This window comes from Microcaecilia unicolor, chromosome 1 (assembly GCF_901765095.1).
Source record: "Microcaecilia unicolor chromosome 1, aMicUni1.1, whole genome shotgun sequence".
NCBI lineage: Eukaryota > Metazoa > Chordata > Amphibia > Gymnophiona > Siphonopidae > Microcaecilia > Microcaecilia unicolor.
In genome coordinates this window covers 634,605,178-634,621,167 of record NC_044031.1, presented here as the reverse complement: position 1 = coordinate 634,621,167, position 15,990 = coordinate 634,605,178, and the positions used below count along the sequence as shown (strand labels likewise).

General features: G+C 41.6%; 1 protein-coding gene across 1 annotated transcript in view; it reads right to left on the bottom strand.

Annotated features, from left to right (window-relative positions):
• Positions 1 to 10,214: 10,214 nt before the first annotated feature.
• Positions 10,215 to 15,990, bottom strand: part of DTX4 (deltex E3 ubiquitin ligase 4) — a 55,579-nt gene continuing 49,803 nt past the window's right edge. Inside the window, exon 7 of the mRNA XM_030221161.1 lies at positions 10,215 to 12,163. Within this exon, the coding sequence (XP_030077021.1) occupies positions 12,103 to 12,163 (61 nt within the window). The 3' untranslated portion in view covers positions 10,215 to 12,102. The remainder of the gene's footprint in view (positions 12,164 to 15,990) is intronic.

Below are 15,990 nucleotides of genomic sequence, written 5' to 3'. Positions count from 1 at the left end.
AAAAACAGAAAAATAGGAAAAAGTCCATAAGGTTTTGTAAATATAGACAGCAAGAAAGCTGGCAAGTCAGTGTCATTTTATAAACTTTGCTTCACTGATAGGATGACAATTCAGGAGACAGATGAATCAACTGGGATCAACGTTGGTTCTAGTAATGCAGATCAGCAGGTTGTACACAGTTGCAAGGGAGATCTGTGCCATCATGGTATACACAGGAGGGAGTTCACATGGAATGTATCATGCTGCTTCAAAAAATCTTCAACTAATAGTAAATAAAAGTATGATTCAAAACAATACAGCAATTAAACAGAGTAGGGCCATATGCTTTACACAGTTCTAGTTATATGTAATACAGAATAAAATAAATTTGAACAGTGCAATTCAGTGAAAAGTTCCTAAGAAAACTAATTAATAGCTTGCATAACAAATAAGATTAGGGCACCATGTAATCAAGGAGGTGCACTGTTTCTCCACTGATACAAAACAAGGCACAGAAAGGACACAGAGTGGGAGAAAAGTTTAATATTCCAGCTGTTAACAATTAACATCTAAACTGTAAATATGCTAGGTAGAAACATCAATCTTGTTGCTAAAATAATAAAGGACACAAGGAACTCTTCATAAGTTAGGGGAAAATTCATTTCAATTAACCTAAAATAATAAATTGAGAAAGGGGGGTCATTCAGATAATGGTCCCAGATAGGAAATCTAATGACCTATCTCATATATGGTGAAAGGGAAAACAATGTAAACAAATTAGTGCAAACTAGGCAGTTGCCTAGAAAGGCACTGTCCTTTTTCTTAAGCAGCACAAAACATGTTCATGCAAGGTACAGAAAAAATCTTAACTTGTGAAGTTAAACATTCATCTAGATTCACTCTTCCTGGGATACAGAATACATATTTATATATTGTAAAAGTGTGCAACATGTAGACATAACGGAAGATACAGGCATGAGCCTTTCATTAATTCTCACAGTTAATATAAAAGTTTTCAGTCTATAAAACCTACTACATAGGATCAGAGAAGTTAATAACAACCTTTGAGCCCAATCTAATAAAATTGAGTTGTAAAAAAGTACCAATCCTAGTGATACAGACAAAGGTTCGTTCTTGACTGACCTTTGCAAGATTCACATAGATGAAGCAAGAAATAGCATACAGGTCTCTACAAGCAAGATGAGGCAAAGATAGCATCCATGTAAAAGTAATTTTAAAGGAAAAGTATACCTTGGAGAAAGGGAGACCCTAATTCTGTATTGAATGTGGAAAAAAGTATACTTTAGCTGCAACTGATGCACTAAGAATAGCGATAAGAAACAGAATCTAAGTAGCTAACATGCCTACTAGGGAATTCATAAAAGAAATCTTTTGTTACAGTGTATACACAACTAATATGTATTAAAGAGAGAAACTATTTCTATGTACTGATTGTACTACCCACAAAATTAAAAATTCAGAAATGGTCACCTGTAGCGATTGTATATAAGGGGTAACACAAACACCCACAAACAAACGTCAAAGACCTAAGAGGCTGCAGATCAGATCAGTCTATTTGAATTCACTGGGACAAGAAATACTTATGTGCACAAATGAACAACATAGCATAGCCACTCCAGAAGTAAAAAAAACTTGTGTAGCATACAGTTGTACACAGAGGAAGTATTGGTTTAATCGGTTAGAGTAGTAATTAGTCCTAAATTTTAAATCATTGTGTCATTAGGAGGAGCTGGTTATAGGGACTCCCTGTATTCGTGCAGAGATATTTTCACCTAGTAAAGGTCCTCCGAAACAGACATCATGTTATGAGAATCAGGCACTTAACAATGAGACTTACTATTTATAAGTACAATTAAAAAAAAATTCATTAGGTTGAAACACGGGACAATTTAACATTTTTTTTTCCTGTGCCTACATCAAAAGAAAAAGCTGGCATGTGGAAACTTGATCCTTTTGTTTTGTGGAATGCTGTGGTATATTATAAAAATATTCTGTCATCAGTCTAAATGTCCAAGGTATACACAAGCTTCCAATTTTTATATGAAAATCCAATCCTGCAGCTCACTGGCTGCAGGTATACTTCTACTTATGCACCAGATGTAACTCAAACTCTCAAGCGTCACCCAGCCATCTACTCGTGGAGAAAAAAGGCCTTAGTAGTACCACCCAGCCAGCCAATATATCAGCTATATAAATCTAGAAAATTTTTCAAGAAATTTAAATTTACGCATGTTAAATTTTCCAAGAGATCAATTCATCTCCCCAAGAGATATGTTTGTAAAATTTTTGAAAGAGGTGTACAAGTATTCAGATCAATCCCTTCCACCTTTTCAAAGAATATACTATCTGAAAGCTATGCCAAAATCACAACAGAATGTTCCAGGAAATCAAGATAAAACACCTGAAGTACTTGATTTAACAGACTTTTTGGAACAATCGAAAGAAAATATTGAGCTCAGAGCTACTTTAATTGTTTCATTTGTATTCCTACAAGATAAAGAAGCTCTGCTGAGGCTATATTTTAAAGATATTCATCCGGAATTTAAAGGCAGTAAAGTCTCAATATTCCCAGATATTTCTCGTTGGTCTCAACAGAGAAGAAAGAAATTCCTTGAGATGAAACAAGAATCTTTGGATATTAAGGCAAACTGTGAACTGTATTTTCCATGCAAGTATTTGTTGACGTTAAATGACAAAAGATACATTTTCTTTGACCCTGAACAATTACGTACTTTCCTTAATGCACAAGGTGATAAAGGTTAAGTCCATATAAAGAAAGGGTTGTATAATTAAAGGGTAACCTCCTGCTTATTTCTTCTTAAAGTCTATACTACGTTTAAGTTCCAACTTCCATTGGTTTTCAAACTATCTTGAATTCTCATATTGCTTAGTTGACTATAAAACTAATATAATTGTGGAATAGTGTTAGTATATTTGATTATCCTTTGTAAAAATGTTGCAATATTGGTGTATCTTATCAAAGATGGTATCTTTGTATTTAATGAAAATTAATAAACAAATTTAAACATATATTCAGCTATAAGGCGTGGGCCTGGTACACCATCATCTTGCCTGAAAAAAACTCCACAGTTTATTTGTGCTTGAGCGTGCGCTGAAAAGTCCAAGTAACAAACCGTGCACAGGAAAGGCGAGAAAACTGGAATTTTGGAAGATAGAAATGAGAAAATAAAAGTTTGGATGTACTCTTTAGATGTAGTTTACTTTTGCAATGTGTGCATGGGTGCCCATTCTGGTGTATGCATGTGATAATATTTGAATAACTGTTTATACTTATGACTATGATTTCTGACCATGCAGCATCGTTAAAAGACAGACTTTTAAATGCCCAGTTGGGTATATATGGTAATCTCATCTTTATTAAATCTTTCAGACATATCCATGTACTTGTTCCCATGATATAAATGAATTCTATTATTCTGTCTCACTGTATTGTGAAATGTAATCCACATTGAACCCAGTTTGCTTGGGATAATGTGTGATATAAATTAAATACATTGGCACAAGAAATGAAATATTGGAGTATAGAAAAGAACAAAAGAACACATTGATATGTCAGCCCCGTGGTGTTAGCACGCATGATACCATGTGAATAACAAATTAATTTTAACACACATGCAGATCACAGCAGTTAGGCTTATTTTTCATAAAGCCAAATTTGATCATGTGTCTCCATTGCTGATTGATCTGCACTGGCTCCCAGTGAAAGCATGAATAGCTTTTAAAATACGTTGTCCTGCTTTTAAAATTTTAGAGAGTCATTGTCCAACTGATCTGACATTATTAATTACTTTGTTGGGTGACTTTAGTGATCAACGAACTTGTACATATCTCATGTTATAATTTCCCTGTTTTAGAGGTAATGAATTAAAAAGTTTTCAGCAGAAGTCTTTTAAATTTCAAATAGCAAAACTTTGGAATATTCTCCCAGTAGAAGTTAGATTATGTCTTTCCTATATTAACTTTTGTAAACAGTTGAAAGGAAGGAGCTGAGCTGAGGCAGAGAGTTTTATAGAGCAGGGACACGGTAGAGAAGTCCCACCTTCAGTCTGGCAACCTCTGTGCTGCCATGGAGAAGAGTAGTCTCCTGAAGGGAGATCATCACAGTGGAGAGACAGGAAGTGATCCTGTAGACAGTACCTGCCGTCTAGGGGATGGTGAGGATGTGGCTCTGGGGGCTGGGTTAGGACAGTTGTTGTAGATGGAGATTTGATCATTAGGCATGTAGATAGTTGGGTGGCTGGTGGATGTGAGGGTCACCTAGTCACTTACCTGCCTGGTACAAAGGTGGCGGACCTCATGCGGCACCTAGAAAAAATTTTAGACAGTGCTAGGGAGGATCCTGCTGTCTTGGATTGGGGGAGCAGGATGAATTAAAAGTTCTGAGAAGGGGGCTATGAAGTGAGGATATTGGAAGTAGCAAATGGTAAAATGGCAAAATGTCTGAGTAACCTCACCCCCACCCAGGGGCGTAGCCACGGGTGGGCCTGGGTGGGCCCAGGCCCACCCATTTCCACCCAAGGCCCACCCAAAAATAGTGGATCACAGAAACAGGTTGGAATGAACAGGTGGCCTTCTGTATGGCCAACCTTCTCACACATACATCAACTTTCTCATTCACACTGCACATTTCATGCTATGCATATTGCTGCCTGCTTCCTCTCAACTCAACAGCACCATTTGCTTATATGTAATGCACAAGGGAGACAAACACACAGACACCCTGATAGTTAAAGTGTAACAAAAATATTTATTTCCCCCCCCCCCCCACCCCATTCCAGAGCTTCCTTTCAATTGAAAGAGACTTGCCTCCTGTGTATTTATGGCACATAGATGAGCATAATCGAACGGGGACGACCATCTCTAAGGGCGCCCATCTCTAAGAACGTCCCGGCAAAGTGGCGGGGAAACCGCTATTATCGAAACAAGATGGGCATCCATCTTTTATTTCGATAATACAGTTGGGGATGCCCAAATCTCAGCATTTAGGTCGACCTTAGAGATGGTTGTCCCTGGTTTTTGGCGATAATGGAAACTGAGGACACCTATCTAAAAAATGACCAAATCTAAGCCATTTGGTCGTGGGAGGAGCCAGCATTCGTAGTGCACTAGTCCCCCTCACATGCCAGGACACCAACCGGGCACCCTAGGGGGCACTGCAGTGGACTTCACAAATTGCTCCTAGGTGCATAGCTCCCTTACTTTAGGTGCTGAGCCCCCCAAACCCACTCCCAACAACTGTACACTACCATAGCCCTAAGGGGTGAAGGGGGGCACCTACATGTGGGTACAGTGGGTTTCAGTTGGGTTTTGAAGGGCTCCCATTTACCACCACAAGTGTAACAGGTAAGGGGGGATGGGCCTGGGTTCACCTGCCTGAAGTGCACTGCATCCACTAAAACTGCTCCAGGGACCTTTCTTTAAAAAAAAAAGATTCTTACTAGTAGAAGCATATCAACTATGATCAGGAATTTAACTAGACTCTGTTTTCTTATATTATGTAATCATTTCCAGTGATCTATTGTTTTTTTATATTATTGTATTAGTAATTGTTCAAGAAAGGAATGGAAAACAAAAATGAGGATGTTATAATGCCTTTGTATTGCTCCATGGTGCAACCACACCTTGAATACTGTGTGCAATTCTGATCATCGCATCTCAAAAAAGATGTAATGGAATTAGAAAAGGTACAAAGACAACGAAAATGATAAAGGGGATGGAATGACTTCCCCATGAGGAAAGGCTAAAGCGGTTAGGGCTCTTCAGCTTGGAGAAAAGATGGCTGAGGGGAGATATGATAGAGGTCTATAAAATAATGAGTGGAATGGAACAGGTAGACATGAATTGCTTGTTTACTCTTTCCAAAAAATACTAGGACTAGGGGGCATGCAATGAAGCTACAAAGTAGTAAATTTAAAACAAATCAGAGAAATATTTCCTCACTCAACGTGTAATTAAACTCTGCAATTCGTTTCCAGAGAATATGGTAAAAGAAGTTAGCTTAGTAGGGTTTAAAAAAGGTTTGGATAACTTCCTAAAGGAAGCCACATAATATGTATTGTACTGTTTTGGGATCTTGCCAGGTACTTGTAACCTGGATTGGCCAATGTTGGAAACAGGATGCTGGGTTTGATGGACCTTCAGTCTGTCCCCCTATGGCAACTTTATGCACATATATGGATATTAATTTTATTGTTGAATAAAATGAGAGTCCTACCATTGTTAAGCTATGCATGCCACATTGAACTGAACTGGGATATAGGAGCAAAAAAGAAACATCTGTGATTCTGCTTCCCCCTCCACCACAAAAGACAGAGGCTACCGCCCCCCCCCCCCCCCCCCACTCAGCAAACCTGGCTCACATTTCCCATAATCCTCAAACAGGGTAGACCAAGATCAAAGAGTAACACAATATTTATTAAAACAAATGCTCAGCTGGCCATGTTTTGTCTTCCGGAGGCTGCATCAGCAGCTTTACTTTCCACTATTAGAGTCCCAAAGGGCACATGCACTTAATAGCAGTAAAAGAAAAAGCGAACAGCAGCAATTGCTCAAAGACACAGGGCCCCTCCTCCTCCTTGTCTCCCATCATGTCCTAACCCTTATTCACTTGTTCAGAACTCTTATTTTATCATCCTCACTTTAATATTCCCTTATCTCTTGTTTGTCCTGTTTGTCTGTCCTAATTAGATTGTAAGCTCTGTCGAGCAGGGACTCTCTCTTCATGTTCAAGTGTACAGCGCTGCTTACATCTAGTAGCACTATAGAAATATGTAGTAGTATTCTTAGATGTCAACTTGAAAGTACACAGAGAGGCTCCAAAGTGACTAATATGATGTAACAGTGCCCATTCTGGATTTATTGAATCTTCCAGGCTCAATGCTGCAGGTCAGAAATGATAAAAGCAGATCAGTGGTAGATATATATAGACTTTTATTTGTGCAAATAATTGTTTAAGGGTTTTTTTTTTTTTAATCCATGATTACTTTTTGCATTGTGGGCAGAAGAATCGCTAAAAAAGCAGTGTGTTCTTTTTGATTGACGTATCTTTTTTCCTCCTTGAAATATCTTTTCTTCACTGGTTTTGTTTTGAGTATTGTTTACAATCTATTTGAAATGCCTGATCGAAGTAATAGGGTTTGAGAGTTGAGAGCTGTCTAACTTCTTGACGGAAGACCATGGCAGAGGGAGAGTGTGAACATGGTCATCTGGTACAGTCCAATCAAATATTCAGGTGGAAGGTTCTAAAAGCAGATCAAGGTTGTACAGAACAAGGATCTTAAAGGCAAATAGGGTATCTGTAAACTGGGGGGGGGAAAAAGGGAGGCAAGCTAGACTAAAAAGGCCCAACAAACAAAAATGCAGATTTTTTTTTAATTCTTAGAAAATTGCATTCAAAAGTAACAATAACCAAGCTTCAATGCTTGTACAGAAAAGTAACATGGTATACACATTTACATAAAGAACACACACTATTTAAAAGAAATAAGTCCCCAAAATTGGGAGATAATAGCCCAACAGAGAATTAACAAGAAACAATTTTTCTAAGAGAAAAGCAGAAAGCAGACTACCAATTAACTCAACATCTTACATTTCAAGTGAACCTAAAGTAAGCTAATCCCCTTTGTAACAAGGAGGGAAGCCATACTGTCAGCCATGGCCCCATGCCTGCACTCATAGATCAATGTGTACAGTACTCCAATGAGATAACCATGTGCACACCTCAGAAGCAGATACACAGGGCATGGTGACACCTCATACTCTAGACCCGACCGCAGGTAAATGATATGAAGTCTTTACCCCTGCAATCTGCTGAATGCAGTGCTATGTTGTGATGGCAATTAAGAAATACATCAGGTTTGGTAAGGGGGAGTGTCAGTTGGGGGTAGTAGTGTCATGCTAGGACACAAAGAGCTGCACATTAGTACAATTAAGGCTTGTGTGGGGAATAGGTGGTCATCAGGATGAACCACTGAACAACCATCTGAGATACTGACCAACCTCCTCCCCTAACAATAACACGAGTAGACAGAAAGATCCTAAGGAATCCACACTGATGGGTCTGGACCTCTTGAGTGTGCAATGGCACTACACTCTCCATCCTCTATTATGTTGCTACAACAAAATTAAACAGTGTCACATACAGCCACCTCTCACTCGCAGGCAAGGACAAACCAATGGCAACAAGGAGACACTAAAGTCCACCGGGCAGTTAAAATGACAGGGATGAGGCACAGGAGGGTATATAGCTAAGGACCAGTATACAGGGCTGCTTCCACCACATGTGTTGCCAATATCTGCCAAAACAAGATTCACCACTATAATGTGCCAAAACTACTCAACCTATGATTATAATAAAACTGGAAAGTCTCAGTCGAGAATCCTGATACGTCAGTGGTTCACAGAGCCAAACTGATGAACTTTCTGCTTGTGCAGTATTTTCATACTAAGTCTCACTCATTATCATTTGCTTTCCAGTATGTGCAGTGGTGTGCTGGAAATGTTTTAACAACAGGCTCCAGCCCTGCAATGTGGCGGGGAGCCCTGGATGGACTAGGGGAGCAATGCATTCCTCTCTCCCCCCCCCCCCCCATGCGGGCATGCTAGCCATAGCTTTGCTGGCAGGGAGGCTGAGCCCCACCAGCCAAATAAATGGACCACCGCCACGCCCCGCTGCTTATTTCTGGCTCTGAGCAGCATGCCAGGAATTCTCATGCATACTTGTGCGAGAAGTCCTGGCATGCTGCTCAGAGCCAGAAACAAGCAGTAGGGAGCAGTGGCACGCCATTTAATTTGGCTGGTGGGACTTGGCATCCTTGCAAGCAAAGGTGGCGCATCTCAATGCTGGAGACTTACCACTGCTATTCTGCTCATTGACGACCAATGAGTTTCTTGTGGGCCCCAGGTCCCCAGCCATGTCTAAAACCAGTTCTGGCAGACGCACATTCCAAAAACTGACATATTCTAACACTTCCTCTCTCGTCATGTCCACTACTAATCTTTTCTCTGCATCCCTATCTGTCTGACCCAGCATCATCCCATCTTCCTACCATGTTCAGCACCTCCCATCTCTTGTGTTCCTATTCTTGCCCTGTCCAACATCTCTCTTCTGTGTCCCTATGTCCCCTGCTAGCATCTCCTCCTCTCTGTCCCCCCAGGGGTCCAGCAAATATTCTTCTCTTCCCTCACTTCTGTTCTGTCTCCTCGTTGCAGGGTCAGCACTTCTCCCTCTTCCTTCTTTCACCGCAGGTCCTGGCACCTCTCTCTTTCTTGTCCTTCCAATCCCCACCCCAAAGTCCAGCACCTCTTTCCCTCTCTGTGGCCCTTCTCTACCTCACTCCCCTCATCTCACTGAATCTCTTTCTTTGTTACCTAACCTCCCTGTCCAGCACTTCTTTGCTTCTTTGCACCCATCTTGATGCAGCACTTCTGTCCCTCATTGACCCACCCCTTATTCAGCAACTCTGTCCCTCTCTACCCCTCCTGATACAGCACTTCACTCTCTCCTTGCTCCCCCCATGCAGTACCTGTCTCCCTCCTTGCTCCTTCCAATGCAGCAGCTGTCTCCTTCTTTGACTCCCCATGCAGCGACTCTCTCCTTCCTTAACCCCCCCCCATGCAGCACTTCTCTCCCTCCCTCCACCCATGATGCAGTATCTGTCTCCATCGTTGCCCTCCCCCAAACAGCACCTCTCTCCTGAGTCCCGACCCTACCCCTCTTGATGCAGCATCTCTCTCCCTCCCTCCCCTAAGCAGTACCTAGCTGGCTGTCTCCCTTGTTGCCCCCCCCCCCCCCCACCGCAGCATGTCTCTGCTCTCTCCCTCGTCCTTCCTTGCCTCTTGCCCATCTTCTGCGATTAATTTTTTCTTTAAGCAGTGCAGGCATACATCAGCAGGAACAGGCTGCTTCAGCCAATCCCAGGGGCCTTCCTTCAGCTTGTTCCACCCCTGAGGGCTGAAGGAAGGCCCCCGGAATTGGCTGAAGCAGCCTATTCCTGCTGACGTGTTAACACTGCTTTAAAAAAAATTAAGCACGGGTTCGCACGCAGCAAAAGAACAGAGGTTGGGGGCGGGGGGGGGGGGGGGGGTGAGGAGGAGGAGAGAGAGAGAGAAGTGCTGTGTGTGAGAAGAAGATGCCCAAAGCCACAGGGGACACCGGTTGTTAAAGTAGCTACTTTAAGAAATGGCTCCCAAAATTCTGAAAAAAAAATAACAACCGACTCTCACAAGCCGGCTCCAGCACACCACTGAGTATGTGACAAATAAACAAGCAAAATATAATGCCCAAATTGAATATCTATCAAAACTATACATTGATGTGTCCAATGGTCTTTTATTAATGTCTACTTAGTCAGTCTGTGTTCATGTATTTAAAACAACCGGCAACCTCCTGCAATACAGTTAATCCAAACAGATTATAACAACTAAACAAGAAACAGTAGAAGTGACTAGGGAAGCGGACCAAATATTCAGGACCATACACAATTTTCACAGTTCCAAAAGGGCTTAAACAATTTACAACAAACAATAGAACAATTTCACAGTAACAAGAAAACCAAGATCAAAAAACTCCATTGTGATACAGATTATGCAAAAGGCAATGTTTATTCTTGGATGTCGGGTAAAGACATAGTAATTCCTTTGGACAAGGAGGACCTTGTGTGGATTTTCAGATGAAAGTGACAGTACAGGTAGTAACGGTTATGAGTTGGCTGGGTCCAGGCTTCAGATGCTTATTATTCATAGGTTGAGTAGTTTTGGCATTGACTTTCCTACCCAGGATTTTTTTTTTGTTTTGAAGCATTTTGGCCAATATGTGCCAGGCACCCTTTTGCCAAGGCTAACTCCAGTTTCTTCCTCCCACAGATAACCTGCCAGTGGATGAGCCACCACAGGAGGAAGAAGAGGAGGCCAAGCCCTCTGAAGAGGAGGGAGACAGCAGACAGGCATGGTACTGCAGCACCCCAGCACCTGACCCCACACAGACCACCCCCTCCACCCTTTGAGCTGTCCTAGAGACCAGTGAGGAATGGGGAAAGGTGGAGGAAAAGGGAGGAGAAGTGATGGGTACTATGAGGCCCATGGCACCCCTGGATCATGTCCCCATCACACCATATACAACAGCGCAACTGGGACGACATCAGCTGCAAGGGCATCCTCAGATCTGCTGGCTGTGGTGTGCCCCTCTTGAGTAAGTAGCTGTCCATGCCCCTGTGCCAACCAGAAGGCCTCAGCTACAGAGGGTGGGTGAGAATTCTGGCAGCAGGTTGCAGCCCTCCAGGAAGACTTGCTGTCAGCATTCATCCACATCCACAGGATCATGGGCCTCATGGTCACCATGATGGAGGGTATGCAGACTGAAGAAGGTGCCGTGGTGGCAGCCGTGAGAAACCTTGAAGTATGTAGCTTGGCTCTTCCAACCCAGCCCCACCTCCAACCCCTTCAGCCACTGTCACAATTGCTGTATCAGCAAAAGGCAAGGACTGATCACAACTTTATTGTACATATGTTGACATATATAATGCCATACTATTTTATGTTGTACATATTACAGGTGCATTATGATATTTTTCTTTTACGAAATACAAGTTTTGATACCATATCCAGAACCCATCATGGGTTTATTCTTATTTGTCTCCATAAATGAGATTACAATATCCTGTGTACCGCTGCTGTCCACGTGACAAATTGTGATGGGGCCCCCTCATCACACAGCAGTACTCAGGTCCTTGTTTATTTCTATCTGATTACTACCTACCTACCTCCATTACCCCCTCCCTGGCATATGGAGTGATAACAAGCACCATATACACAGCCCCTAGTGTAAAATCATCCCTACACACTATTCCTTCCTCAAACTAATAAAAAATACATACACACCTTAAATCATATTCCTATATACATCTCCACCTGCCGAGACAACCGTCTTCAATGCCCCAAAATCCCACTTTATAGTAGTCTCCCCTGACCCCCAAACTATATACAATGATGAAGTATCATGTACAAACGTTATCCCACAACAGATAAAAAGGTGTAGGCTTTACAGAACCTCTATATACATTCCCCCCACAACCACATAGAGTCCTATGAAGAAATATCAGATGTCTTTCCATGGATCCTCAGCTGCACTCCCTGTGGGTGGGATCTGTGAAACAGGAAGAAAAAAAAAATCAGGACCATAGTGGAAATCTGCACAAATACCCCAGGTGGTCTCCATCAACCACATGTGTTGCCACATCTCTGAAGAAAACTGGACATTTTGAATTTCATCTCCCCCCATATATGTGCACAATCTTATTTATATTTTATTTAAATACAAGAACAGAACAAAAATTTAACACAAAGAAAATTAAAAAAAAAAACCCAGCCCCACCACAATACACTCTCCAATATCATGCTCACTGATGTGAAAGATCCACTTTGTAAATGGCATCCAGCAATGTTCAAATGAACGCAATCAGGCCTCAGGGCTGTCAACTTGCTAAGAAAATAAGCAGTCCAGAGTTTTTTAAATAGCATTTTATGGTCCAGTGTGCATGCTATTTGCCAACAGTGTGCCAACTCATAAGTACATAAGTATTGCCACACTAGGACAGACCAAAGGTCCATCAAGCCCAGCATCCTGTTGCCAATCCAGGTCACAAATACATAAGTAAATAAGTATTGCCATACTGGGAAAGACCAAAGGTCCATCGAGCCTAGACGTCCAGACCTTTTTTTAAACCCCATTAAGCTAATATCCTCTGGCCTTGTTGCCACTGATGTCTCGCTAAATTTCTGCTGATAAATCAACAGACTCCGGTATGACGAAGCAATAAGACTTTCACAGTAACAGGTATAGATACTTCCATATATCAGACAATTTTGCACATTCCCTCTAATATAGTCGTATAGTCCCACCAAATGCACTTGAACACTTACATAGTAACATAGTAAATGACGGCAGAAAAAGACCTGCATGGTCCATCCAGTCTGCCCAACAAGACAAACTCATATGTGCTACTTTTTGTGTATACCCTACTTTGATTTGTACCTTTCCTCTTCAGGGCACAGACCGTATAAGTCTGTCCAGCACTATCCCCGCCTCCCAACCACCAGCCCCACCTCCCACCACTGGCTCTGGCACAGACCGTGTAAGTCTGCCCAGCACTATCCTCGCCTCCCACCACCGGCTGGCTCTGCCACCCAATCTCGGCTAAGCTCCTTAGGATCCATTCCTTCTGAATAGGATTCCTTTATGTTTATCCCACGCGTGTTTGAATTCTGTTACCGTTTTCATTTCCACCACCTCCCGCGGGAGGGCATTCCAAGCATCCACTACTCTCTCCGTGAAAAAATACTTCCTGACATTTTTCTTGAGTCTGCCCCCCTTCAATCTCATTTCATGTCCTCTCGTTCTACCGCCTTCGCACCTCCGGAAAAGGTTCGTTTGCGGATTAATACTTTTCAAATATTTGAACGTCTGTATCATATCACCCCTGTTTCTCCTTTCTTCCAGAGTATACATTTCATCCCACATTCTCTCCAACACAGCACAGATGGGTCTGGGAACATTTTACCCAACCTCTGTGGGGTGAGAAACCAGCTGTAAAGCATCTTAATACTGCTCTCCAACAAATTGGCTGATATTTGGAGGGGGGTGGGGATCAAGGCTTGCAAGTCCTCTTCCGAATGGAGCATATATGTGGGTTTCCAGGGCTCTATATAAAACTTAGATGGAGACTAGGGTGGTTTGCAAGTTTTATTGTAATTTGTTCAACATTCTGAATTAGCTGGCCCTTCATTACGTGTATTCTTTATTTACATTTATATCTTTTACGAGACCATGGGCATTAAGACAGCTTAATCCTTTTGTTTTTCCCAATCCGAAGGGGATGAGGCATTCTTGCCTGTTTGAATCCTCTTTTTCCTTCCAAGTAGTTACACTTTGGAAATCTCTTCCTTACGATTTATGGTTGATCACCGATTTCAAAGCTTAGGAAATTTAAAATATATATTTTTATTTGAAAGATTTGTTTTACAGCAAAAATTGTGCCGATATGGTTAATTTTGAAAGATAAATGATTACTGTATACTTTTATACTGAATGCAAGATAAATGTAGATAGCTACTTTTAGATACTTATGATAGTATTCCTGAGATTACCAGTATCTTATTCATTGTAATCTGTGTTTAACTAATTTCTTTTGGAATATAAGGATAAATAATCTTATTAAATATTATTATTACCCTGTCCTGCTCCCCCATGAAGATCCCTTCCAATGGGGTAAGATGCGTTATCATATCCCTGTAAAACTGGGGGTCAAGTTCAAGATATGAAAATTGTTTTTACTGGCATCCATTAAAGGACAAAGTCCTTCCAGCAAATAAACATTCTATCATGTATAAGCCCCTGCCCTCCCATTAAACACAATTACTCCCCATCCAAAGTGGACACCACAGAATCCAGAGACTTTAATTGGGTGATCTGTGACCCCCCCCCCCCCCAAGCCTAACCATGTGCCAAAGCTTGATGCAAGGAGAAGTCTGGAGATATTTCCAGAACTGCTTCCAGGGAATCCATAAGCTTAGGGTGTTGAGGGGGTGCTGTCTTCCATTCTAGAACAGCCCACAGCTAGGCTACTTGATAATAGCACCACAGGTCTGGACCCCCACTCTACCTTTTTCTCTAGATGCCAATAAAATCCATCCAGTTACTTGTTGGAGCCTCTGGGTTTTAATAAAGGATCTAAATAATGAATGATTTCAAGGCAAAAGGTTAGATTCTAGTTGAATTTGATTGTTGTATCATACTATGTCATTCCTTGCCCCTCCTAGAGAACGTTTGATAGAGGATTTGGTTGATTCACTGGGTCTTAAAGTCCCACCCACCCTCCTCAGGTTGGAAACTACAAGCTGGTATTTATATGTACACAACTCAAAAGTCATTACCATTACTCATCACATACACAGGCAATCCTGCAGACTGTAAACCCTATAATAGTACACCTGTTCATACTCTAACCAATCAAGAAGACTTATTCAGTGTAATAATTGTGGTGCTTTAGTTCCAAGGCACACCATCTGGAGGCTTAAATCCGTCTTCCGCTTGCTAGCATAAAACAGGAGCTCAGCAAACTTAAGCAGGAATTGGATTCAATTAAAGCAGTTTCTACCACTGCACAGCATCATACCAATTTCTCACCACTGCTTCAAAGAACAAAACCACCAAGGAACAGGTGGATCACAATAGACTTACGTAGACTATGACATGAGGCACAGAAGCATCCACCCTCACAATTGTTGCCTCTACAGAATTCTTTTGCTCCATTACAGCACTGTGATGCTCCAGGAAAAAAAAAAAAAAAAAAAAAAAAAAAAAACTTAGGTGGAACAAAAAGCAATGAAGGTGCCTCAAGAGAAGAGAGGCCCCCAAAGCACTAAAAAAAATTCTCATACCAGAAACTGTTGCTGCTAGGGGATTCCATTATCAGAGGCAATAACTTTGGAACACAGTTCAAGGGGCTCAATAAAGTGAAATGCCTTTTAGGCTCCTCAGCTACCTGGAATACCAGGCAAGTACAGACTAAAAAACAGAGAAGAACGATATCTATCTGGGAACAAATTACCTGGCCAATAACAACCCACTTGTGGCACAGAGAGCTTTTCAAGAGCTGGGGGAGGGGTTAAAACTTTTGGTACAAACAGTAGCTTTTTCTGAAGTACTAGCTACTTTTGGAAAGGGAGAGAAAAGTTTACAAAAATACTGAGAATTTCAATAGGTAGCTCAAAGCCTGGTGTCATCAAGGAGGTTTTAGGTACATAGGAAGATGGGGCAAAAGCATGGACAAAGCAAAAGACTATATTGTAACGATGGGCTGCAACGCACTGTGGCAGGAAACAGAATCCTTGGTGAGAAATTCAGACAATATATTTCTAAGCGTTTGAACTACAAGGCGGGGGTGGCATATACAAGTAGGTCACTTCCAATAG